The sequence below is a fragment of the Eptesicus fuscus genome, chromosome 20 (assembly GCF_027574615.1).
Source record: "Eptesicus fuscus isolate TK198812 chromosome 20, DD_ASM_mEF_20220401, whole genome shotgun sequence".
Lineage (NCBI taxonomy): Eukaryota > Metazoa > Chordata > Mammalia > Chiroptera > Vespertilionidae > Eptesicus > Eptesicus fuscus.
In genome coordinates, this window is record NC_072492.1 from 31,878,756 (window position 1) to 31,906,603 (window position 27,848).

A 27,848-nucleotide genomic window follows, 5' to 3' on the forward strand; every position below is an offset into this window, starting at 1 on the left:
TGCTCATGTAGGGAGGCCTTTGAGGAACACAACGCTATTTTGTTGTTGCTGTTCTTTAGAATTTCATGGGACTGGGGACTGCCTGGTCAAGGAAAGGAAACGACTGGAGACTAAAATCAAGAGGGAGGGAGAATTGTCACTGCTGTGGATGTAGAAGTGTATGCTTAGTTTCTTAAGAGAACATTTTCCCTAAGAAAAGGAAGTTCAATAAAAAAGAACAGAATTATAGTTTTCCGTTATGGACACAAAAGAAAAAAAGAGATGTATACCATGTTTATCAAAGAAATGTTTATCTCCAAGATGTCATGTCTCCCCATAATAATCTATAGATTCAATGAAATTCCAATGAAAACCCAGCAAGCTGATTCTTAAATATAGTCAAGGGCTTTTTAAGGAACAAGGTAGAAAGGGAGGCTTTGTACCATATTATTAAAATTTATAATGGTACAGACATTAAGATGATGTGATACTGGACCAGGGATCAACAAAAAGGACCAATAGAACAGAACGGAGAGTCCTGAAATGGAGTTATACATTGATATGTATGCTACATGACAGAGGTGGTCTGTAGGCCAGCAGGGAAAGATCCTGGACAACTGGAATTCATAACATGTACCTCACACCACATATTAAACATCACTTTACAGTTAAGTCCCAAATCTATTTCATGTTGAGGTCTAAATTGCAAAGTAAAACTGTATATCAGGATGCATCTCACTAATGATATAAGGGGAAAAAGCAAATTGTAGAAGAATAGATATTACATTTCACAAAATAGATAAAAAATAATAGTGACATTTCTATAGAATTAAAAAATATGCACAATATATTGTTTAAGAGGACATATATTCATATGGTAAAACCATAAAGCAAAAAAAAAAATCAATAACAACAAAATAAAAAGCAAAGAATGATATGGGCAATGCATGTATGATTTCCTAGGGGTGGAAGGGGTGGGATGGAGGGGCTGTGGGAGGGAGGTGAGACAAGGTGGGTGAGGGGCTCACCAGCTCCAGCAATGTTCTGTTAGCTTGAAGGTGGACACAGGCATGTCTGGGTTTTGTTTTCTTTCTAATTCTCTAGAAGGTACATAGTTATATACTTATTTGTATGTATTAAAGTAACTAACCAAGGGAAACATTTTAAAGAGCATGAAGTGCATTGAGAAATGGGCTTGAAATATTAAAGTAAGGTATATCTATCTATATTTATATAAAAGCCCAGCGACTAGACAGCGGAATGACCAGAATGACCGGAACGACCAGTGGCTATGACTCACACTGCAGCAGCCGACAAGCCTGATCTGGGCTCCAATCAGGCCCCCACCCCTGGCTGGCTTGGCCCCCAATTGGCTCCCAACACCCCGATCAGGGGCAGGGCCAGCCGGCCAACCACCCGCAGCCCCTCCCCCCCGCCAGCCCAGCCTGATGGGCCCCCATTGGGGCGGGCCAGACGAACTCCACCTATGCATGAATTCATGCACTGGGCCTCTAGTCCTATATAATAAAACCCTAATATGCAAATTGACCAAATGGCAGAACCACCAGCCACTATGATGCGCACTGACCACCAGGGGGCAGATGCTCCCACAGCGGGAGCACCACTCAGCTAGAAGCCGGGCTCACGGCTGGGGAGCACAAGGCGGGTGGTAAGGAGCGAGGGGTCCCGGACTGTGAGAGCGCTGGACTGCAAGAGCCCTGGACTGCACGAGGGATGTCTGACTGCTGGCTTAGGCCCAATCCCCAGGGAGATAGGGCCTAAGCCAGCAGGCGGACATCCCCTGAGGGGTCCCAGACTGTGAGAGGGCACAGGCCAGGCTGAGGGACCCGCCCCCCAAGTGCACAAATTTTGTGCACCGGGCCTCTAGTATATATGTAAAAGGCTAAGTGACTGACAGTCTGTCCATCCAACAATCCGACCAACTGACCAGTTGGTACATATGACTCACAATGGCAATTTAAAAATAAACATTGACTCGCGCATGCGGGATATATATAAAGCTGTTGTTGGCGCCAATTGCACGTGTGTGTTTTGATCTGTCATTGTCGATTGTGAATTTGGTTGATGCTTCTATTATAAAGAAAGAGTGAATAGCGATATTAAAATATTTCTTATAATTAATTTCCTTTCAATGTGCATGAATCCATGCACCGGGCCACTAGTTATGAAATAAGAACCAATGTTTACTCAAAATTGCATTTATATGCAAAGATAAAAGACTGAAAACAGTTTTGTCAGTGCTTATTGCTGGATTATAGAGTTATAGGTAATTTTTCTTTTAAGTTCATATTTCTAATAATTCCTAAAATGAATATTTTTGAAGTGAGAAAGGTATAAGATTTATTATATACAGAAAAAAGAGAGTGTCTGATAAAGCACACAAATAATAGCTGTTTAATGCACTACCATGCCTAGAAGTAGATGCATTTTTAAAGGAAATTATTTTTAGCCCAAAGGCACCACTTTGGGTGGTGGAAGTTGAGACTCCTTGACAAGTGGGTCTGAAGCTGTATTTCTGGGTAGGGGAGGACGGATGAGTGTGAGGCTTTTTGGTCCTTAACCATGGGGCAGTCTCCTGGTAGCTTGTTTAAGAAAAGGTGCTACTAACTAGTAACTTGCTTCATTTCTGCAGTTGGATAAAAGACATCTAGGAGTATGTATGCATTCTATGTTCTATTTTTTTCTCCCTTTTTGTATGTCTAATTCATTACCATGGAATTTTCCCACTTATAAATAAATATCAATAGGATAATTAGTGGCCCAAATGAGCTACACATAAAGGGCCAGAATTCAAAGAATTGATTTCCAGATCTGTAAGCCAAGATCAGGGCATGGTAACACCTATCATAAATGAAACGGCAGAATCCTGACCTGGTGCTTAATGACGGCTTTCAAATGATCAAATTTGATAATTGTGAAATATCCAATACCAACTCATAAGAAACAAAGGAGTAATTAAAAAAAGAAAAGATCTACTTCCTGCCCAGCTGGTGTGGCTAAATGATTGAGCATGGACCTATGAGCTGGGAGGTCTTGGTTCGATTCCCAGTCAGGGCACATGCCCAGGTTGTGGGCTTGATCCCTAGTGGGGGGGCATGCAGGAGGCAGCCAATCAATGATTCTCTCATCATTGATGTTTCTATATCTCTCCCTCTCCCTTCCTCTCTGAAATCAATAAAAAATATTTTTAAAAAAATCTACTCTCTCACGCATGAGGAAGAGCTCCTAGCCCTAGCTGGTTTGTCTTAGTAGCTAGAGTATCAGCCTACAGACTGAAGGGTCCCAAGTTCGATTCTGGTTAAGGGCATGTACCTTGGTTGTAGGCTCGATACATGGCCCTGGTTGGGCATGTGTGGAAGGCAACCAATCGATGTGTGTCTTTCACATTGTCCCTTCCTCTCTCTAAAAATCAATGGGAAAAATATCCTCAGGTGAGGATTAACAAAGAGAGGGACAAAGAGAGAGAAAGGTGCCCAGTCAGGTTTTGATTCCTGGTCAGGGCATATGCGCAGATCTCGGGCTCCATCCCCAGAGGGGGAGTGCAAGAGGTAGTGATCAATGCTTCTCTCTCATTGATGTTTCTATCTTTCTCTCTCTTCCTTCCTCTCTGAAATAAATAAATTAAAAAAACATATAAAAATAATAAAAAAATAAATAAAATGGAAGCAGTGGTTACCCCAGAGCAGCCCTTCAGAGAACTGAGGTAACTATGGTAACCATTGGGGACCTGCCTTTTACTTTGGAAGATTCCAATTCTAAAACTGTTGGTTGGATTTGTGCAAAGTCCCATGAGGGAGAGCTGGTGAACTTTAAGTGCTGATGTTGGGGAGATAGCAACCTTTTCATAAAAAATGTTGATTCCTAATTGACAGTAAGAAATGCTAGTCCTGTGGAGCAGTCAGAAATCCTAATATCTAGCAAACTTACCTTTCTTAAAATTGCAGTATTCAAGGGGGGAGAAAAACGCGTAGGGAATACTAAAGAAATTGAACTGAAACACCAAACTTTCCTTTATAGCTGCATATATTTTAAGAGCAACAAAATAGACAACTTTCTCAATATAAATGGTCATTAAAATGTCAAGGAAGGGCCTACCTATTATTTAAAATTCCCATGACCCTTCAATAAAAGCACTGCTTATGTCAGCATAGGAAAAATGGAATAAAAAATATATGTATTTACATATAATTATGAAAAGTCCTCACCTTTCTTGCAATTTCTTGAGTTTCTCTGGGTCTGCCTTTTTTTCAGTGGCTTCTTTTTCATCTATGAAACCAAAGACTGCCCTTCTGTCCCCATTACCACTTTGATTTAAGAAATCAGACACTGCAAAGAAAGTAAATGGCATATTTTCTTGCAGGGACCCAGGCACAAGCAAGTGTCCTTGTAAGTTCATTCCTGATGGAAAGGAGCTGGAAGGCTCCATCAGTGGCATGCTGCTTTGAGAGTTTAGTAAGAGATCTTCTGTGTACACTGGAGCCCTCTGAGACTGACTTGTTAAAGGATTAGCTTCTGCTCCCCTGACACCAAATTCATGTGCACTGTTTACTGGGAAGTAACTGTGGTTTTCGACACTGGCAGATGAACTCCTGTTTCTAATTGGAGACAGTGGTTGACGAACATTAAACCTTGGGTTTCCCTCTGAGTCTGAACTGTGAACTAAAGTAGATGTCACTGACAAGTCTCCTGGAATGTCTTCTCTCGGGGCAGAATGCATTATTGATCCAGGAGTGTTATAAGATGAATTTGTTGATGATCTTGGAGCTGTTGGTCTACCAGAAATAAAAGAATCAAGAGAAGTACTAGAACTATTTACATGGGGTTGCCATTCTCTTTCACAATCATCGGTCCCAGGCCTGTCTTCCAGAGAAGGAGGATCACTAAATACATTTTCAGCATTGAGATCATCATCTAGATTGGGTTTGAATTTGGTGTCCTGTGAACAAAAGGTCTTTTTCTCATTTTCATTGTCACCACTGTCATTCTCTTTAGTAGACTCCCCATCAGGCAGCCTGGGGTCTTGGAACATCCTTTGCCCAACAGAAGGCTGCTCTCTCACTGGCTCCATTACATTGCTTATTCCTAGTGAGCCATGACTGGACTCATTTCTTAAAGAATTAGCCCTGCAATTTTCAGGATTTTCTTTAAAATTTTTATTTTTGGCCTGAGTTCCAAGAAATTGACTTCTCTTATGATTGGAAGGAGAATGGGGTGCGTGCATACCAAGCAACAAAAGTTCTTCCTCTGCGTGGATTTCCTCTTCAGTGTCATCATCTTCTTCTCCATGACTTAATGATAACATGGAATAAAAATCTTCATCTCTGAACCTAAATGGCACCCTTCTTGACCCTCCCATGGTGGTGGTGAAGAGTGGTGGCCCCAAGGACTCACTCAATACTCGAGGACTGTTCATTCCTGGGAAGGCCTGGGATAGTGCTGGATGTGGCTCATTCTGGGAAAGGGCACGTGGGTCCCCTTTCCTGGCTCTTTCAGAGGTATTCTTGCTCATTGCCAAGGGCTGTGAGGATGGGACCAAGTTTCTTCTCTCTAGAATTGGCCTCTTCAGCTTAGTGTCACTTGCCCACATTGGGCCTTCTCGTTGAACTGCATCTGCATTGAGAACATACAAATTCATCATTTTACTATAGATGCTCATGGATGAAATACCTCCACTACCAAGGGTGAGAGTCCCTTAAGCAACAAACAAGCTTAGAGGAGAAAAGACATATGGTCAACATGGCGGGAGGGTATGAGACTTCTGCACCAGAGCTGGCTTCATCCGACTGCTTCTGACTTCTCCTTTGTATGTTTGTGGGACTCAGGCTGGTTCTGGGGGAATGGGCTGACCTGGAGGGTACACATCCTTTCTGCAGAAGCTTCAGGCAGACTGTCCAGCCCCAAGCCAGTCAGGGCTGGTGATGTGTAAATCTCTCAAATGGTGGCTTTTATTCCAGTATTTGTTGGAAAGGAAAACCAACACTCCAGGAAAGACTTCTACAAAAACCACTAGTGCTTTGTGATCTGAATTCATACAACACACATTTATGACACTCTTGCTTCACACACAGCTCTACAAAATCTTAAGGAAAGTACAGTCTGCCTTGGCAGATTGGGAGGTAGGCTATAGAAGCTGATGCCCAATTAAATATATGATCTGTGATTGCATTTACTACTTAGTGCAAATAAAAATCAATAATGCTCACATTACCTCCTCTTTTCCACTAGCCCCTAGTCAATTTGTAACCTCTGGCTATAAATACAATTTTACCAAACAATCATTTGGTTAAAACTTGCCTTATAAAAATAATGACTAAGCCTACTTATTGAGAGCTTACTAGTACACTGAACAGGCCAGGCACCATGTTAACTGTGTCACATGTACATATTTAGGTTCACAATCCTATGAAACAGGTACTACAGTCACACCACATTATAAGTGAGGATACCAAGGCTTAGGGAGGTCACGTAACTTGCCCAAGTTCATACTTCTAGTTGGTGATGGAGTGAAAATTTGAACTAAAGCCTGCCTGAGCCAAAACCAGTTTGGCTCAGTGGATAGAGCGTCGGCCTGCAGACTGAAAGGTCCCAGGTTCGATTCCGGTCAAGGGCATGTACCTTGGTTGCAGGCACATCCCCAGTAGCGGGTGTGCAAGAGGCAGCTGATCGATGATTCTCTCTCATCGATGTTTCTAACTTTCTATTCCTCTCTCTTCCTCTCTGTAAAAAAATCAATAAAATATATTAAAAATAAATAAATAAATAAAGCCTGCCTGATACCCCGTTTGTCTTCTTAAGATACATGGTTTGCATTATGCTGAAGAAACTGGCTGGCCGGGCCAGCGTGGCTCTGTGGTTGCGTGTTGACCTATGAACCAGGAGGTCATGGTTCTATTCCCTGTAAGGGCATATGCCCGGATTGTGGGCTTGATCCCCAGTGTGTGTGTGGGGTGCAGGAGGCAGCCAATCAGTGATTCTCTCTCATCATTGATGTTTCTCTCCCTTTCCCTTCCTCTCTGAAAAAAAAAAAAAGTATTAAAAAAAGAAAGAAACTGGCTGGACTTCCAATTTCCTTGTGAAAATGAGCATCCATGTAACTCATCGTTGTCTGTGTGTGTTGTTGAGGGTTCTTTTTTAAAAAAATTTTTTATTTTAAGTATCTTGACATGCATAGGACACTGAAAATACTTCTGTGATCCCACTTACCTTTGTCCCCTCCTGACTTTGGCCTTCCCCCTCAGCTCCCTGGCTGCTAGCCTGCAGGATCTGACAAAGCCCTTGCTGTCCTTACCATTCGATTTCTAAAGCGGTTCACAGTTCATCATGTAGAGTGGACGGGACTCCACTCAGTCGGACAGGTTCAGGAAGGCCGCGTGATAACAGCTCAGGCAGGTGAAATGCAAATCCTCCGAGCATGTCTGGCTCAGACAAGGGCAAGTCAATACTGACTTGCTTTAATTGAGGCCTCCCAGGGGAGCACCAGCTCGAGTCTCTAACGTCCTAATGTGCTGTAAGCCTCTTTTATTGTGAGCTGCAGGGGACACTCAGCTGCTCAGTGCGAATCTTTACTCATCGGCTCTTCTAGAAATCATTTACGCTCTCCTACCAGGCCCCTTCTGGGTTTTATAAGCCCCGGTAATAGACATATCAGCAATGCCAGAATGCCCTGAGCATCTGGCTGTGTACCTATAGGCCGGAACCGAATCTTCTGGTCGCTCCCTGAACTCTCAGAACCTGCCCAGAGCCAGTTTGGTTCAGGCTTTGGGAGACACCCAATGGGCAAAAGAATCAGCTGGGGCAGCTTCTGCAAAACAGAAACCGGGAAGTCAACAGGAGCCATAAGCTTATTTCCTGGAAGCCACCAGCTGTCACCTGGTGACCTGGCCTCTGGGGCAGGAGGAGTCACAGGCTAAGTGCTGCTGCAGCTCCTGTGGATGTGGAACACCCCAGGAAACACATCTCCACCCTTCCTGGTCACCACAACTGCCTTCCTCTAAAACTTCCATCAGCGCCTCCCGGGTGTGCGTGCGTGTGTGCGTGTGTGTGTGTGTGTGTGTGTGTGTGTGTTTCCCCTAAAGGTGGCAGACTGTGCATTCTATATTTATGCTATTTTAATCCTATTTCTTTCTTGCATCTATCAAATAGGGAGCAGATTTCATAGTTCGAGGCCTGGGAATCAACACCGGTGTGGTATGCCAGGGATGTGCTATTCATAGAGCAGCCCCACAGATACTGCCTGGGCCTCTCTGAGGCCCTGCATGAGCTCCAGCAGTGAATGGAGTGCCTGCCATTTCCAGGAGTTCAGCTAGATGCAACTGAATGTTCTAGGTGCGGGAAACCAGAAACGGCATCCATCTGCCCTAAGACGGTCTTTGGTCTGGACTTCTTCATGTGCTTGGCCAATAGCTTCCTACATTCGGACAGCCATATAGTTTTAATTGTTTCCCTCTGGTTATAAAAGTAGTCGATATTCACAGTAGAAAATGTGGAACATACAGAAGAGGATGGAGAAACAAAAACCACCCAAATTCCAAAACTCACATGGCATTGCCACTGCCCTGGAATTCTGGGATAGATTACAAACTCAAGATCCCTGGGCTGGCCCTGGCCGGTGTGACTCAGTTGGTTGAGCATTGTTCCATTCTCCGAAAGGTCCTCGGTTCGATTCCCAGTCAGGGCACCAAAAAAGACCCCTGGGCTGTTTTCATCTTGCAGTTGTGCATTGGTGTTAGCATTTGAACACTCAGTTAACACCTTTAGGAGGAGCACGTATGTGCTGGCTGATCCCAGGCCCCACCTGCAGCCCTTGCTATCTATTTCCCCTGCCAGACCCACCTACCTATTCATGGAGGCATCTGGGACTCTCTTATCTGGAAATATTGTTTTTAAAAAAAATAAAATTGGGATATTTGGCTATATGCAACTTTATGTCCTGCTTTCCTTCCCTAAAACTGTTATTATGAGCATTATCTCCTGCCATCAATTTTAAGAACAGGATCTTAATTCTGATATAAGGGTACATTACAGTATATAAATGTATTGCAATTTAAATTTGTTGAACTCTTCTCCTATCATTGGGTATATAGATTGTTTCCAGGTTTTTGCTACCATAAATTACACCAGGATAAATGACCGTGCCCATGCATCTTTGACTATCTGTCTTATAGTCTTAGAATAGATTCCTAGGAAATGGAATTGCAAGATCAAAAGGTACAAATTTCTACCTTTTGACACATTGCTAAATTCCAATTTGTACCAAGTTACCCTACAGGTGGGATATGAAAGCATCTCTCACAGCCGTGTTACCAGGCTTGGCATAGCATCTGACACAATAGTGCCCAGGAAGTTAGTTATTAGTGTCATTATCAAGTATTGAGAATTATTTTAAAAACCTTAGTTAATTTGGTAGGCCAAATTTTTCTCATGTAAACTTACATTTATTACTTAGGGAGGTTGAACTTTTTACCCCCAAATGTTTATCAGCTACCTATTTCTTCTGTGAAATTACCTGCTATGCCTCTTCCCCATTTTCTATTAGGTATTCATATTCTTGGTGTGTTTTTTTTTTTATTGATTTGTAAGAACTTTCTATATACTACCTCTCGGATACAATTCAAACATCTGGGCCCTTCTCCAATTTATGCAAATGACCTTAGAATATGGAAAAAAGAACTAAAGAGAGATTACTGAGGAAATAATTGGGGAAGATAAAGAGCCCTGGGCGTAAGAGAAAATTGGGACAAATTCTCAATGAATCTCTCAGGATAATGGAAGTTGTCTTTTGGGTGCAGGTGGAGGATTGTATGAGCCTCATGGGTCTAGGAACGTTTCACGCATGGGGAGCTTCACTTTTTAAATAATATTCGAGGGTTCATCAAGGGCTATTGGGGAGGTGGCTAGAGAGAAACCAACAATAGTTCACTGCCCACTATAGTCATGTGCTGGTCAGTACATGATTTCCTTGAGCTAGTATAGCAATGCAATGAGATAGATTTTATTATCCTTATTTTAAAGGGAACAGTAGCCCAGAGTGACTATTTGACCATCTAGGGCTCCACCTCCAAGAGGAAGAAGTGCTGAAATTAGAAGTGAGCTCTGCCCTGCCAGAGCATTACTTCCCTGGGTTCAGTGGGTGTCTGGTTGCTACAGGTTCACATATGCTCTAATCTCAGGCCATCCAAACACTATCATGTTCTATATTTACACGTGTCTGTGTCATATCCTATCCAATAAAGCGGGAATATGCAAATTGACCATCACACCATCACAAAAGATGGCGGCGCCCATAGCCACAAGATGGCGGCACCCAGTCCCCTCAGCCCCACCAGAATCCCCCAGTCCTTTCAGCCCTGCCAGGGGGAGGAGGGTGGCAGGTGCACAGTGCGGCCGGACCCGCCCTCAGGCCCCCAGCCTCCCAGAGCCGACCTGAGGCGCAGGCAAGCCTCAGATGTCAGCTGCCCAGCTGCCCAGCTGCCCAGGGTGGGCCCAAGGTGCAGGCAAGCCTTGGATGGCAGCTGCCCAGCTGCCCAGGGCCGCCCAAGGCTCAGGTAACCAGGGCCAGCCGAGGCTTGTGCTGCCGGCAGTGGCAACAGCAGAGGTATGATGGGGGCGTCACCTTCCCCTGATTGCTGGGTCACCTCCTGCCCCTGAGGGCTCCCGGACTGTGAGAGGGGGCAGGCAGGGCTGAGGGACCCCCACCTCCAGTGCATGAATTTTCATGCACCGGGCCTCTAGTTTTAAAATAAAGGCTACTGTGTTCAGTGGGTGTTGAGGAAGTGTGAGCTCAGTGGTTTCCCCATGGGGAAGGACAGGTCCATGGCAGGGCTGGCTGTCAGGTGGGGCTTTCCTTGAGTCCTCAGGTCCTGTCCTTCTGCCACCACCGGAGAGGGCGACATGGTTAGCAGAGCAGCAATGGCTTGGGCCTTAGCACAAATGCGCAGGACTGAAAGAGGCGGTGTCTACCAAGACAGCATTTTGAAATGAAGTATACATTCATTATGATGTTATTTCGTACAGTAAGATCTTGACACCTTGGATCAGAGGGGAAAAGGTCTCTGTGGGAGGTGAGCAGTCTGCCACCCACAGACACTCCTGGGGGGGGGGGAACTGTGGGCAAGTGAGACATTCCTCCCCTCCCCCCATCTCTACTCTGAACCCAACACCCAAAACACAAATGCCCTCTCTGGAAGCCTCATGGCAGGCATCCACTCAAAACCATGCATAGTCACGCTTATGGAGAGATGACGGAGAAAAAGAATAAACTCCCCCGCCCTGCTTTCCCCCTCGGAGAAGGGAACTAGGGTCAATGGTTTGTTTTCAAAACCTTGTGTTTCATTGTAAGGTACACTCTCCTTTACATAAAAGTACAAGTGTCTAAACACCCTATAGAATTCGTCAGATAACAGGATAAGCCACTTCTCTCTGAGGACGAAGATGCATGAGCCACCGGTCCTTACCTGCTCCCCAGAGAGCCGGCGCCTTCCCTGGCAGCTGTGATTTCTGTCTGCTTCGGTCCCCAGCCCCTCTTGGGCTATGCATGTCTGGGCTGACCGTCATTCTTCCCAGGTTTGGCCTCCTCTTCCGTGACAAAATCTGTGGTGGCGGGGCTGCTGAAAGGTGCAAATGAATTTTCCATAATGAATATTTTACAGGAAAATACGTTCTGTATAAAGAATGCTCATAGGGCCCTAGCCGGTTTGGCTCCGTGGATAAAGAATTGGCCCTCGGACCGAAGGGTCTCGGGTTCGATTCCGGTCAAGGGCACGTACCTCGGTTGCAGGCTCAATCCCCGTGCGGGAGGCAACCAATCGATGTGTCTCTCATTGTCTCTCCCCCTTCCTTCCACTCTGTCTAAAAATCAGTGGAAAAAAATCCTCATGAAAAAAAAGAATGCTCATAGGTCCCGCAACAGGGAAGGCAATTAAGAGAATGGAGCCAGGAGATCGGAGGAGAAGCCTGGTCCCACACCCTTGTAGCCACATGGGCTTGGGCAAAGCACTTCTCGAAGCCTCAGTTTCCCCACCTGTTCCACGGAAATAATAATACCTACTTCCCCGCTGTTTTCACCATGAGTGAGTACCTGTGACACCTGCAATGTCTTTTCTTTTGCTAAGAGGTTTCTAGCTTCCAGTTCAGTGATGTTGGGATGGGCCTGTTGTTAACACTGTCAAGAGCTCTGTACAGTCGGGCGCACAAAGGCCCTGCTCCTTCCGTGCCATCAACGTCTGAATCCCAGCCTTTTTGTACCTGCATGTCCATACCCCCAGATTGTTTATTGGCAGCTAACATGGCCTTCCAGAAGGATCCCGAGCATCTGGGGACCATATACTCTTATTCTTGCCTTTGTGGTCCCCACCACTGTGCTGGGATGATACACTCTCAGGAAGACAATAGCTGAAGTGCTTACATAGACTGAATGCCCAATGAATATCCTTAAAAATATACATACATATATATTTTATTGATTTTACTGATATTTTTAAATATTTTCAGTTTTTAATATATTTTATTGATTTTCCACAGGGAGGAAGAGAGAGGGATAGAGAGTTAGAAACATCAATGAGAGAGAAACATTGATGAGAGAGAAACATCGACCAGCTGCCTCCTGCACACTCCCCACTAGGGACGTGCCCGCAACCAAGGCACATGCCCCCGACCGGAATCGAACCCGGGACCCTTGAGTCCGCAGGCCGACGCTCTATCCACTGAGCCAAACCGGTTTCAGCTATTTTATTGATTTTAGAGAGAAAGGGAGAGGGAGAGGGAGCAAGAACTAGAAACATCAATGATGAGAATTATTGATTGGCTGCCTCTTGCACATCCCACACTGGGGATCGAGCTCGCAACCGAGGCATGTGCCCTGACCAGGAATTGAACTGTGAACCCCTGGTTCATAGGTCGACACTCAACCACTGAGCCACACCAGCCAGGCATGAATATACATTTTTAAATTCACATCTTGAACTAGGTTGCTAATTGGTCTGAATAATCTCATGTTCCTTCTTCCCCGCTATTAAGCCTTAGTGCCTGTGAGTTTGGGAGTCTCGGTATTTTCCATGCATCTCTACAAGTTCTTGAGTTCACAAGTAGTTAAAAGTGTGAGTATCTGGACTAAATCCTTCCGAGAGAATTTTCCTGGCTCATCCCCTTTTGGACAGTTCAGAAATTTCATAAATAGCCGTGGCCAGTAGGCAACAGGGGTGAAGCTGGGAAGGGTCCCCCAGTGTGTGCGAGAGAGCAGCCTTTTTGGCACGTGAGGACAGCTGGATTTATGCTCCCGTGTAAGTTGTGGTTGCGTGAATACTTTTCATTCAGAGTCAGGAAAGGAATGAAGTTCTCCTTGGCAGCCCAGGAAGCCTCGTTTAGCACAATGGTTGGATACTGCCTACTTCTCCTGACAGGCCCCAGGAGGGGCAGGCAGTGGGTTCCGCGCCCCAACACAGAGAGGACCATGGTCCACAGGGAAGTTACTAGCAGAGGGAAGCTTGCAGCAAGTTGGCGGAGCTCAGAGAGGCTGTGGGCATGACCAGGAAGGAGAGAATTCTCCAGAAAATGAGAATATATTCTTTGGAGGGTGGAGAGTGGTGACTTGGACACAATTTCACTGACCAAGAGGAGAAGGAGAGGAGGAGGGTGACAGAGAGGGATCAAGGGCTTTCCAGTAAGGGACCCAGCACAGAAGGTGTGAGAGGCATTTTCTCTGCGCCTTCCTCCAAGCTGGAGGCTTCTCTTCGAGGGTGCATCCCTCCCCAGTTCTCAGAAGTCCACAACTGCCCCTACCTCTCACCAGATTGACAGGGTGCGAGGAAGCAGCGGGGTTCTTATTTAATGCGGAAGAAGCAAAGGGAGGGCCAGGGAAGGGGCAGGCTTGGGGCTCAGGCCAACTCCAGTGCGTATTTGGGAAGCGGCCCAAAGGTCCTGGGCACAAGCATTTACTCTGATTTCCAGCAGGAGTCCCAGCAGAATATTCAAATTTCCTTCTCAGCCAGGCAGCAGAACATCACCATTCCCCAGCTCCCCCCCCCCCCATCCACATCCCCTCACACCCTCAGGGGGAGTGATCCTCTCTCTCAGAGGGCCTGCCAGCCAGCAGGTCCTTCAAGGTCTTTTTCCAATTTTACATCCACCATGTCTGCTCAAACTCTGCTTTGCTGAGAACTTACAGGCTTCCGTGGCCTTTAGCATCTGAATATTCTAAAAGTGCCTGATGCGTGTGCCTTCTCCCTCCAGCTGGACGGTAAGGTCCTTAAGGACGGAGCCCCTGTCTTTAACCGGCTGGTGTGTTGTCACCCACTCCCCTCCACCTTGCAGGACAAATAAAACTCGCCTGGTATGATTTGCATGGCTGGAGAAGATGCATCCAGCTGAAACTATGGTGATTTCCAAAAGTAGAACCATTTTTTTTTTTTCTTCTGCAAAACACCCAAGATGGCTTAAGGTAATAGGTCATTTTGTTTTCTTATTCAAAAAAGTGCCTTCTTCAAAGCATCCGTTCTTTTATTTTTAAAAAAAATATATATTTTATTGATTTTTTAGAGAGAGGAAGGGAGAGGGACAGAGAGCCAGAAACATCAATGATAGAGAAACGTCGATCTGCTGCCTCCTGCAGTTTTATTTGTCCCACTGGGGATGTGCCCGCAACCAAGGTACATGCCCCTGACCGGAATCGAACCTGGGACCCCCCAGTCCACAGGCCGATGCTCCATCCACTGAGCCAAACCGGCTAGGGCAAAGCATCCGTTCTTTTAAATGATTTCCATTACCACGTCTCCTCTAATCAAGTTTTCAGCAAACTAAAGTAATAAAGCTGAACGACCAGAGACTGTTTTACCGCGTCTGGCAGCCAAGAAATCACCACTGGTGGTTCAGGCAGGATCCTGCCTGAGGTCAGTAATTTCCACCTCAGTATCTGCAACTGTATAATGGGAATATTCCTCTCCTGTTGAGTTAGCAATAATGTATGTACATGGTCTAACTCGGTGTCTGGTGCATATGAGCTGCTAAAAATGGTAGCTGCTGCTTCTACTATAAATAGTGATAATAATTGGAAATCTGAAGTCACTCCCAGGAGAGAACTGAATTGGACCAGAAACTTATTGTCATGCAGGCTCCATAGGCTGAGAATAACTTATTCAGTAACCTTCATTCCCGACTCTCCCTCAATCCTTTTACAAAATCCAAAAGGCAAATAGCAACTTCTTTTTTTTTATTATTATTATAATTTGTTCAACAAATACCTGCGTGTCTTTGCTATGCAATAATTTGAGGGTTCACAGAGATGAGGAAGACATTTTGGTCATGACCTTAAAGATTGTAATCTAATTTGGCTGCACCACTGACTTCTTCCCCGTGGAGCCGTTTAGGTTCTATGGAAAGCAAACTCCTGTGAAATATTCCTTCTCCGGGTGCAATTGCAGGCGTAAATGAGGTGACCTAGATTGCATAGATTTTTATGTACCTGGACTCCAGTTCTTAATCACCCCACCCACTCCCCAAAGTGAACCAAATGTCAGCCCTTTGGGGCCTTTCTCGGGATGTTGCTCACTGTGGCACCATACATACATTCATCTGAGGAAGGCCAAGTAACATTTACACGGGAAGGTAAAATATAACTCCCTCTGCAGGTGGTAGGCCCTTTGCCTTACAGAGAAGGGAGGGGACTGGGTTCAGGAGCTCCGTCACCAGGCAACTCGACATCCTGAAATTGGTCGGTGAACACTGGGAAGATGGTGGTTTGCTTTGGACAATGCAAAACCCATACTTTGTGTTGGGATCTGAGCAAGGTGACGCCTCCAGTAGCAAGGAAACCCAGCAGCTGTTGAGATCAGAGGTGTCTTGCCTCAGTTCTCTTGACAATGTAGTTGTTGATTAAATAGTTCTTCATTGGACCAGGAAAGGAAACAAAGATAGAAATCTCCTATTTATACAAGTTCCCGATGACTGAAAATCAGGGCCATTGCACCTAAAAATTGCTCAGTGCCTCCCATCACTTGCCATAGTACAGTTCTTTTTAAAAAAATTTATCAAAAATATTTTTATTGATTTCAGAGAGAGGAAGGGGAGAGGGATAGAAACATCAATGATGAGAGAGAATCATTGATCCGCTGCCTCCTGCACGCCCCCTACTGGGGATCGAGCCTGCAACCTGGGCATGTGCCCGGACCAGAATCGGTCTGTGACCTCCTGGTTCATGGGTCACATGAGCCACACTGGCCGGGCCATAATAAAGTTTTTGGTAGACAAAGTTGAAAAGAATGAGAAACCAAACAATACAATTCCTGAACCTTGACCCCTCGCCCTTTCTACCTTGACTCGGATGCCCGGTGCCTAGGAGGTGCCAAGATTCTGTCCAAAAGATGCCTTTTTAAAACAATTTCATTGCTTCCTTTCGATGGTGGGAAGAATGACAGCTAATTACCAGCGCTGGTGTTGCCTAGTGTAATAGGCAGCTTTCCGTACAGTCACAAATAACAGGCCGCATCTATCTGAGTGTGCTGGAAATGTGTGTTCTCCCGTACCCAGAGGAGATCTTCATGAAAGCCTAATTATGGACCATAAATATGTTTTATTTTGGAACCCAGGAGGTGGGATTTTTGATTTGGGGAAATGCGGTGCCTAATAAGTAGGCAGAAAAGGGAATGTAAACAGCGACTGAGCCCTTTAATCTGTCCCTCTTCAGTGCGGTGCGAAGGGGTTTCAGTTCCAGCGTGTGTTTCCCCAAGGCCCTGGCCCGGCGCCGCCCCCAGGGCCGCCTGGCGTGCGCACGAGCACACAGCCCGGGGGCTGATCAGGCGCGAGAGCCCGTCCGCTTTCTGGTGGCCACGTTCCCGAGGGTGCCGGACACGGGAGTGAAGAAATCACATGAGCCTGGAGAGAGGACGGGATTTTATTGGTGGTTCACTCCTTAGCGCTAGAGGAGGGTTGAAGTTGGCAGCCGCTGTCTTCCTGCTCCTCCCCTGCACAACCTCCTGGGTTTGGTTGGTCTTGGCACGGCCCTCTGGGCCCCCTCCCGTCCACCTGCCTTCTGGGAGCCTGATGTCCCCCTCTCCCCGACTCCACTGTGCGGTGTGCCTTGCCAGGGCCGCTTACCACAGGAGGTAAATTTTACTGGGCCTCCTGGGGCCCGGCAGACACAGCACAGGGATCTCCGATGGGGCGGGCGAGGAGACTGGGAAATAGCACAGGGCTGCTGGCGACTGGGGCACAGGGCTCGGGGAGGCCGGGGCGCTCACAAAGGGGGGGAAGGACACTCGAGGGAGGTGGGGGGAAGGGCCCTGGGCCACCGGGGAGGCAGGTGGCACGAGCGGCAGGAGGAGGCAGCAGTAATTGGTATTGGGCTGCAGGACAGGGGAGAAAGCAAAGACGGAGCAGTAAGGGGAATATTCAACACAGAACAGGGGGTGCTCGCTGCTGTCACCTGCACAAAAGAAAAAGAGCAGTCAGGAAGCAGCACTCACGGCGGGAAAGGACATAAAAAAAAGTCTGGAAATGAATCGAAACTCAAAAATTGTTCTTTGGGGGTGACCTCTCCAGGGGTCGTGGGGCAGGAGGCACCTAGCTGGGCTGGCAAGGTCACTGAAGAGTTCACCAGGAACACACCTTTCCCCAGCCAACAGTCTCTGGCATCCCTGACAGATGCTGGAAAGTTCTCCCCCCACTAAGTTCCTGTGTGGAAGCTCTCGGTCCCTTGCAGCGCCCACAGGCCGTCTAATGAGCTGTTCCGGCAGCAACATATGGTGGCCGGCGGGATCTCACTTAGGTAAGGCTCTTCCCCTCAGCCCTCCAGCTGCCCCCGGTCGGAGGTGGTGGGCATGCCTTCATCTGGCCTTTCTGCGGCCGAGGGGAAGCGTGGGGGAAGAGGGAGAAGCCGAGAGACCCCGGTGGGGTCATGGGAAGGGAGAGGGCCGAGGGGGGAAAGCAGGTGGACGAGGGAGGAGTCCCAGTGAAGTTAATGATTTGTTCGCTAACTTCACACGCAGCCTGCCAACCTTGCTGAAGGCAGAATAGGGGCACCTGAAGGAGAAGTCACGATCAGAGAGACCCCCTCAGGCATGACAAATCTCTCAGCTCTGCCACGAACCAGCTGGGGCACCTTGGATCAACGGCTTACCTTCCTGAAGCCTGTTTCCTCGTCTGCAAAAGCAGACAGGTGTGCTCTCTAGCCTTGCTCCTCCAAGGGTGGTCCTTGGACATCATCTGGGAGCTTCTGAGACACGCGGGAACCCAGCCCACCCAAACCTACTGACTCAGAACCTGCAGTTTATCAAGGTCGCTGGTGTTTCTTGTGAACTTGAACGCCTGAGAAGCAAGGCTCTGGGATAGGTGCCCAAACCTCTCTGACGAGAATCAGCTGTAGCGCCTGTTAAAAGCCCCGTTTTGCAGGCGCCTTTTCTGGAGGTTCTGACGCTCTGGGTCAGGGACGGGGACCAGGAATGAGTATCTCCCTCGTGATTCTTTAACATCAGAGAAGTTTAGGAGATGCTACAGCTAAAATCAGTTCCAGTTCTAAAATAGCATCATTGTCACCACCCCGGCTGAAAACCACCAAAGGCATGCCTTGTTTTTCTGGGCTTTTCTCTATGCTTCACAGGTGTTGTGTGTTTTTTTTACAAACAAAAGGCAAGACCCTCCACCAGCAAAAACATCACGACTCGCTGCATTGTGACCGTCGCTTTATCCTGGGGTCTGGACCTGAGCCCGCAGTGTCTCAGAGGTGTGCCTGACCCTGTAAGGCAGGGGTCTCGTCCCGAGTTGCTGGAATCCTCTGCAGCACCTGACGCTGTTATCCACTCCCTCCTTCCCAAACGCCTCTCTCGGCTCCTGCAGGGAGTGGTTCCTCCTCCTCCGATCATTTCTCCGGAGTCGTCTTCACGCATTTTCCCCTTAACTGTTCTCAGCCCCCAGGGTTCCTTCATCATCTCTCTTCTTACTCCGTCCACTCTCGCGGGGAGACGTTTGTGGTTGCGGCCGCCTCTTGCTCACTGTAGGCCCTTGGATTCCTCCTGGCAGCCGGGATCTGTGCTGAGCTGCAGACCTGGGTACCTGGGGGCTTCCTGGCATTTCCTCCTGGCCCTCCTGCCTGGCTCTCCAAGGCAGCACCCACAGAAGGGGACCCACCCTCTCTCACTTTCTCAGCCTTGGCAAAGGCAACCACCGCTGGCCTAGCTTTCTGGGCCAGGACTCCAAGTTTTCTTCGATTCTTTCTTTTTCCTCATGTCCACACCCAGTAGTCACCAAGTTCCATCAGGGTTACTTCCTGCAACGTCCCTCAAGCTCGGCCCTCTTCCCTATCCCCTCTGGTTCTGCTCCTGGTCAAGCCCTTCTCATTTCTCTCCGGGTCCACGGCAGCTACTGCTTCTCTGATCTCGGCCTGTGTCTGGCCGTCCTCACCTTCCCAGCCAGTCCCCTTGCTGTGCTACAGCCAGACTCAGCTTTAAAAAAATGCCAGTCTCCTCCAATCACTTCCTGCCCGGCCTCTGTCCATGACTGATGCTCTATTGCCTTCAGCATGACATTCAAGGCCCTGGAGGACCTGGTCCTTGCCTTCCTATAGGGTGTCAGCTTCATACTCTCCACATCCTAATTGGCAGCCTGACCCTAAACCAGAGCTTCTCAAGCTCAAATGTGCAGAGGGCTTGTTAAAGGCAGGTCTCACTCAGTAAGTCTGGGTTGGGACATGAGGGTCTGTATTTCTAACAGGCTCTCGGGTGATGCCTCCTAGTCTGGGGACACTTGGAGACTCGAGGCCCTAGCTGATTTGTAGTTCCTTGATGTCTGTCTGTCCGCCTCTCTCTTCCCCTCTTCTTTGCTCTCTCCCCTCCATGCCTTGGCACACTCAGCATATCCAGCCGGCACATCTTTCTTGCCTTGCTCCTCTGGCTAAACCCCCTGTCCTTCAGGGTTCTTACCCCGCTCAACGCTCTTAGAACTGACCGTGGCCAGGGCATGTAGGTGTCCTTCCCGCCCGCAAGGCTGTGAGCCCTGGAGGGCAGGCCCTGTGTGTTTTATTTCTGTATCCCCGGCACCCAAACAGTGGCTGGCAGGTAAGCATGCAGTGAACGAATGAAGTGAGTGGATGAGCGACGGGCGAGAAAACCAGTGCACCCTGGCATCATATACCCGGGGACGGTGGGGGCAGTTGAATGTATTTGCTAGCATCCCACAGGGACTGGATAAATGGATGTCTTCATTGATAATCAAATAATGAAAAGGTTTTATAATCAAGTTATAGTCTCTCTTACATCTCAAACTACAATTTTCTCTTATGAAGAGGCTAGCCTGAGAGTAGCATATGGTGTTGGGCAGGCTTCATAAGCAGAGGGGGGATTGGGAATTAACCTTTACCCAAGGCCTAGTCTATACCCAGGATTTTAGTCCTCCTGTCTGCCTGGTGAGGCAGGTAATAACTCCATTTTGCTGATGAGGAAACAGGAGAAGTTGACAGTTCACATTTATAGGCTATAAAGCGGTGGATTAGGATTCTGAGCCAGGACTTCAAATTCTGCTCTGTGACACCCCTGAGCCCCTCTGTCTTGGAAGCATTAGCATAAAAGGGCTGACAATTATGATGATCTGTGTAAAAATGGCAGCATTCACTTATGCTGGTTGTTTTCTAACTTGGGCAGGTAACTTGGAAAGCTGTTGAACAGCCCAGCCATCATGGCTCAGTGGTTGAGCGTCGGCCTATGAACCAAGAGGTCCTGGTCCGATTCCAGTCAGGGCACATGCCTGGGTTTCAGGCTTGATCCCCAGTGGGGGGCATGCAGGAGGCAGCGGATCATTCTCTCTCATCATTGCTGTTTCTCTCTCTCTCCCTCTCCCTCCCCCTTCTTCTCTGAAAATCAATATAAATATATTTTTTTTAAAAAAGAAAGTTGTTGGACACCAGCAGACTTGCCTGGAAACCCATTAGCCTTGGCCTTTCAGAGAAAATCTTCAGGATTTATTTGCAAGGTAGGTTATGAAGATTTGGAATTTGCCTCACATTTCTCTTCCAAGCTCCTCTTCAAGTAGATATTCCCCAATTCAAAAGAGACCACGGTAATTTTAGATGTTTATCTTCATAGATTGAACTCACTGCTTTTTCTCAGTTTTACAAGAACACATCTTCACGATAAGCCACTATTAGGCTGAATAGGTTCTGCCACTCGTACAAATCTGAGTCTGGTAATGACTAACATTGAACTCAATAATAAGTGAGGATAATTTCAGAATGCTTGGCTTTGTTTAAAAGGGCAAGATTTTGGAAGCAGGCTCCAGGACTCCATCCAGATCCGTTTTCCTGGCACATCACCAGGGGACGATGCCCAAGCTCTAGGTGAGAGGACAGGGCAGGAGAGGGCACCCCCACTTCCCATGTGCCTGGCACTGGGGTAGAGAGCGCTGTAGGACTCCAGGAGCCAGAGGCCCACAGCACAATGGCCTTTGGATGCCTCTGTGTGTCCTGGGAAGGAGAGGTAGCTCCTTTCCAACTCAGGCTGGGGCTGGGAGGGGACTGGGGAGCAGGAAGGAGTCCGGGAGCCAGAGGCCGCTGTAGCTCCCTGCCCTTCCCTGTCCCCCCCGTCCTCACCAGGCCTGCTGACCATTCTGCTTCCTACAGATCCATCCAGAATTCCGAAAGAGAAATAGGGGACGCTGCCAGGCTTATTTCTCACCCTGTATCAGTGTCCACCTTGATCATGAGATCGGATTTCTGAATCAGTTGCGCATCGGACCCAGCTGGGTCTTGAGTCTGCCTGGCTTTTCCATGTCTTTGGGGAGATAAAGCCAATTTCTGGCTTGGTAAATGCTTTCTGATCATTCATCTCTCTCCATTTGGTGTTTTGCTCTGGAAATTCAGGGTGTAATAAAAGTGTCTGGACCTGTATTTATGTTAGCATTTAAAAAATATAACTGATTTTTGGCAAAGGGGAAAAAAATCGTTGGAGGGGACAACATTAAGACAAAGATAAAAGCGTTTTCTAGTTCATTCTCCTTATTAAACGCAGCTCTTATGTGCTAGATTCATGATGCTATAACGTATCAAAGGCCTAGGTGTCAGGCAGTATTCTACAGCTGAGCATAGTTTTATCATTTACTCCTCACAGCAATCCTAGCAAATGAGATCTGCTTTGACCCTCTCCCCCACATTTTACAGATGAGGAAACTGAGGCACAAGAAGTTACTTTCCCAAAGGTACATAGCAAGTAAACAGTGGGGCCCAGATGCTAATCCAAGCATTTTGACTCCAAAGCACGTGCCCACCCATAACCTGCACACCCCGGGTGGAGAAAGATAGTAAGGAGAAGCACAAGCCAACTCATCTAGAAACTGTTCCAGGGAATATATGGACTTAATTTAAAATGTGTGAATTCTTTCTAATAGTGGGAAGAACGATGAACATCTGACGCCTTCTCAGTTATAAATCTATTTGTAGAGAGCACGGATTGTTCCTCTATTGTAAATAGCCATTTTAGGGGTCCTAGATAGCAGTTCACATAGAAGGACAAACTTTTTTTATGACATGGCTCATCATTGCATAGATTTGCATGGAAGTCACATTTTCCAGCTACATTATTTTTTAAAATGTAATTTACTTTAATTTTTTCCATCACCATTTATCTCCTCTTACACCTCCTACCCCACAATCACCACACTGTTGTCCATGTCCATGAGTTTTCTCTCTCTCTTTTTTCTTTTTTGCTCAACTCCTCTATCACCACTCCCAAGAACCTCCTCCTCAACATATACACCAGATCTGTCTGCCTGTTTTCTATCTATGAGTCTGTGTCTATTTTGCTTGGTAGTTCAGTTTGTTCATTAAATTCCACATATGAATGAAATCATATGATGCCTGTCTTTCTCTGCCTGGTTTATTTCACTTAGCATAATGTTCTCCAGGTCCATCCATGCTGTTGCAAAGGGTAAAATTTTCTTCCTTTTTACAGCAGAGTAGTATGCCATTGTATAAATGTACCACAGCTTTCTTATTCACTCATCTACTGATGGACACTTGGGCTGCTTCCAAATCTCGGCTATTGTAAATAACACTGCAATGATCATAGGGGTGCATACATGCTTTCGAATTCGTGTTTCAGGTTTCTTCAGATAAATTCCCAGAAGATGAATCGCTAGGTCATAGAGCAGTTCTATTTTTAATCTCTTGAGGTGACTCTGTGGTGTTTTCCACAGTGGCTACATCATGCTGCATTCCCACCAGCAGTGCACAAAGGTTCTCTTTTCTCCACATCCTCTCCAACACTTGTTGTCCTGGCCACATTATTTTATTTGGTAGAGGTCTGGCATAACACCATCCGGAAGGCTAACCTATGAGGCACATGTTGCAAAGGGATTTAACTGTGTTTGATGCTTCAGTTTTGCAAAGAATTCGAGGTCTGACATGGGAAGAAATTTTGGTGACTCTCTGCCAACTTTGGATTTACCCCCAAATAATTTCTCTGCAGAGGCGTAGAAAAGCAGGAAACGATAAATATACCTGGTGAATTAGATCAATGTATCCAGATAATTCAGGGCCCAAATCCTTTTTTTCTATAATAGGGCATTTATCTGAATTTTCTGAGTTGTCCCCATCAGTCAATTCGCCTGTTCCTGAAGAGACAGCTTAAATTCCTGCCATGTCTCTGGGCTCCCATTTTGCTCTGCTAATTAAGGAACTCTGAGAGGCTCCTTAAGGGGTGAGTCTACACTTGTAAATAGAACAGATCTTAACACACCAAGGCTTTGCTTTCAGCCAACTTCATGACCAGCCTAGTTTGTTGCACAATGAATTTGGCTTCTATAGCAACTGACATGTCACCAGGGCTGCTATGCCCACAGTCAGGCCATGGTCCAGCTCCTGGCTGCATGGGTCTGGGACATGGTCTGAGTCATAATATGATTATAAAGGTGGTAGTTTTTATTTTATTTTTTAAAAATATATTTGTATTGATTTCAGAGAGGAAGGGAGAGGGAAAGATAGAAACAGTAATGATGGGAAAGAATCATCGATTGGCTGCCTCCTGTGCGCCCCACACCAGGGACCAAGCCCATAACCCGGGCATACGTCCTGACTAGGAATCGAACCATGACCTCCTGGTTCATAGGTTGACGCTCAACCACTGAGCCACACTGGCCGGGCAAGGTGGTAGTTTTTAAAGGATTTTTATTACAAGTAACATCCCTCATTTGATGAAATTGATATCTTTCTGCCAACTTGGCTCTCTTGCCTAAACCTTAGTGCTTTGCACTCTAGTAATTCTTCAAATTCAATGTTTTATAGAATGTAAAGTGAATTAACTCATCCTTTTTGTCAGTGTTGTAAGTTCCATATGGAGAATTTACATCTGTATTAATCAGATACGCTAAAATCATTGAGTGAGCCTACACTGTTCATTTTAATAATATTTCTCAAAGGATGACAAAGCACACCATGCAGCAGCTACCCAGCTTTAGCAAGAAAGATAAAAATTATAGCAAGTGTATGGAGTTGCATTATTTAAACTTAAATTCATTTTTTTCTATTAAAAACATCCTCAATTCAACAAGTTGCAACATGTATTTTGAAATATTTGGGGAATGATCCTATCTGCCTTATTTCATTCTTAAACAGCGGAATTAAGAAACCAATTCCTGCTGAAACCGGTTTGGCTCAGTGGATAGAGCGTCGGCCTGCGGACTCTAGGGTCCCAGGTTCGATTCCGGTCAAGGGCATGTGCCTTGGTTGCGGGCACAACACCAGTAGGGGGTGTGCAGGAGGCAGCTGATTGATGTTTCTCTCTCATCGGTGTTTCTAACTCTCTATCCCTCTCTCTTCCTCTCTGTAAAAAAATCAATAAAATATATTAAAAAAAAAAAAAAGAAACCAATTCCTACTAAAAGTCTTCCAAGTGAGATATTAACTATGATGATGTGTCCCCCTGATTAAGTAAGAAAAAAAAGAGTTGGGGCTTTGCCCGAAAGGACATCATTTCAGAAGTTCATTTGCTTTTTACTTCATTAAAAGCAACAAAATGTGGGTGGTTAATCTGAGAGCTGCCATTTTCTTTAGCAATACATTAAGACTTAACTGGATGGATGGTTGTATGACAGGAGCTATTTAGGATTAGAAAGTAGTTGTGGATTGATTATACGTGGATCACACGCTATTTGTGAATCCTTCGGCAGTTAATTAGGATCATTTCCATTGCACGGCGAGCAGACGGCGGACTTTCTTCCCAGTTACCCCAACGTCCACATCAGTTCCCAGAGGAATCGACTTTGTCCTACAGATGTTGGCTGTGATGGGGATGAGCCCGAGGGATTCTAAACTGTTCAGTTGAATTTATCCCCTTTCTGGATACTATTAAATCACTCTTGCCTCAAGCAGAGGACTGGTCTTCGCTTCAAAGGCAGCTAAAGAGTGAATTATTTACCAAATTGCACAAAAGGGAGGATTTATCAAGCCCCTTCTCTCCCAGAGAGGACAACCTCAGAAGTGGAGGCCTTTATTACTCTTTCTTGGCTATAAATTATGCCATTCAGATGCTTGTGAAAGCTTCTCTTCATGCTGTTGCTGGAGTCATAAAACTTGATACCTGGGGCCAAATGCCTTTATTTCCTGACCCCACCCCATCCCCCAAGGGTGAAAAAGATGAAAAGGCAGCAATTCCAGCAAAAGTGCCACACAAAGCCAATGACTGGGCAGAAAATTCGGGCAGTGGAGACAGTTACCCTGCATAATCCATGCCTCTTTGACCTGATATTCCCCAAAATGAGTTTGACCATTTGCATAAGATCATCGGACCCTCAAAAACCTGTATTGGCCACTTGGAAACCACTTGGATGTAATCAACATCACCCATTTGATAGTTGTCATTACCTTTCCCGCTGGGATTTTAGAATTTGTGAATCTGAATAAACTAGCTACTCACCTGGAGAGGGTTTGCTGGAGCCCACTTTCTCTGGTTGCCTTGCAGTCATGGTACTTTTATGTTTCTGCTTGACGGATGTTTGGTCAATTGCTGGAAGTCTGGAATCATAGTTCATCGAAGAATTCTTGGTAGATAATCCCGGTTGGGCTTGAAGGTCCTCCTCACTATCACTCTATGGAAAATGAAAGGAGTTTGAGTATCAGTAGCCTAGCAGGTCATTTTTGCTAAGCAGAGGGAACAAGCCCCCTCCGTCAATAACTCGGGAGCAACCCACCATGATGCTCAATACGCCCTTTCACCAGTGAGATTTTGATGGACTGGGCTTATCAATGTAGAAATAATAGTGAAGTGATGAGTCTTATTTGTAGAACATTATAAGAAGAATGCACATTTATTGGTCTGTCTTGTAGAACATTATGAAAAGGCTGCATTTCTGGCCCTTAAGTACTGTAATTTGATGACCAGTAAACAGTTCATGTTCAAAGCTACATAAACTTCTTGCTATTTGTTGTTTGAACTACTTTGGCGGTGGGTGAGGAAAAAAACATTCCTTGTGTTAATTATACACTTGACAATGGAAAGAAAGTTTAGATAATGTGTTGGGATCGAATAAGTCAGACCTCAGATTAATATTCTGAATTACTGGGTGCAACATAAGACAGACTGATCTTTTAAAAAGTCCCCTACTTGTCAGTCTGCTATAAAGAAGTCAGTATAAATCTATGCGCGGACAAATCATGATTCCTGCAATGTCAGAATATCTTAACACAGCCTTGCAGAGGCAGTAAAAGTTATGCAGCCATTCGATAGCTTATGTACTTCGCCATACTTCCAACCACCAAAGTAATGATGAAAACAATATAAATGGCTTGTGAGAAACCTGGTCTAGAAGGGTGATTTAAGTCCTGCCTTATGGTTTAGGTGCTGGTATTAGTATGATTTGCTAGGCCATACACTCAGCAACAAACAAAACCACAAGGCTTCCCGCCACTCCCCACCCTCGCCCCAGTCAATCCCAGGAATTCCAACACTTATCACTAAATTCCCCCACGTTATGCATTAGTCTAGTAATGGAAAATGCAGTCTTCTGCAGACACAGAATACTAAATTAATGTCCCCCTCACCTCCCCAGCTGTGGCAATTTGTATTGATCTTGCTCATCGGTCTCACCGACAGTTATGGCATTTTCATTTCAAGGCTCCTGACTCAGGAAAATACTCTGACTAGCTTTGAATTATTGGGTGCAACATAAGACAAACTAAACTCTAAAAAAATCCCCCTTCTCGTCCATCTTCTGTAAAGAAGATCAAATCTACAGGTGGACACATCGTTATCCTCCAAGACTGTAAATCATGTTTTGTAATTCAGAGTCTGGATACAGCCTTCCAACAAATAATTATTGTTTCTCCCTACATTTTCAGCAAACAGACCACCCTCAGATAAAGGGACAGGAAAAGGCAAGGGCATAATGAATTGGTTGTTCTCCCCTTTCCTTTTTGATTCTGGAATTAAATAGAAATCTTTGAAAATTATTCTGAAATGTCAAAGATGAAACATTAGGTCATTTCTGAACACGAAATAGGCTCTCCATTCTCAGAGAAGGAAATGTGGGCAAATTTTAATTATTGATGCCTGAGATTGTCATAGGCAAGAAGAACATCCGTGAGTGTGGAACAGAATTCCTCCCACAAACAACTCACGTTAGTGGGTGGAGAATTCTCTACTGCACCAGGCCATGGTGAGCTGGGAGGAGTTGCTAAGAGACTTCATTGGGTGGAGTGTTAAGCCATGTTTATCTTTCCTTCGCCCATTCACTCATTATACCTTAAGCCTTTAGTAGAACAGGTGACGGAAAGCTTGGCCAATTATGCCATGCTTGTTGCATATGGAATTGTGCCCCTGTGTTCCGAGTATATCCATCTCTGCTTCCTGGTTCCATCAACCTTACTTCCAGTTGGTAGTCAT

General features: G+C 46.0%; 1 protein-coding gene across 5 annotated transcripts in view; it reads right to left on the reverse strand.

Moving 5' to 3' along the window:
- The window catches only part of MARCHF10 (membrane associated ring-CH-type finger 10), an 81,907-nt gene that overhangs the window by 22,031 nt on the left and 32,028 nt on the right, over positions 1-27,848 (reverse strand). For 4 of the 5 annotated variants that reach the window (XM_028157443.2, XM_028157442.2, XM_008149566.3 and 1 more), the window contains exons 4-6: positions 25,884-26,055; positions 11,454-11,606; positions 4,206-5,610 (exon numbers count right to left, since the gene is read on the reverse strand). In XM_028157443.2, the coding sequence (XP_028013244.2) occupies positions 4,206-5,610; positions 11,454-11,606; positions 25,884-26,055 (1,730 nt within the window). Of the gene's footprint in view, positions 1-4,205; positions 5,611-11,453; positions 11,607-16,866; positions 17,414-25,883; positions 26,056-27,848 lie in introns of those variants that run through there. The other variant, XM_028157444.2, reaches the window with a different exon arrangement.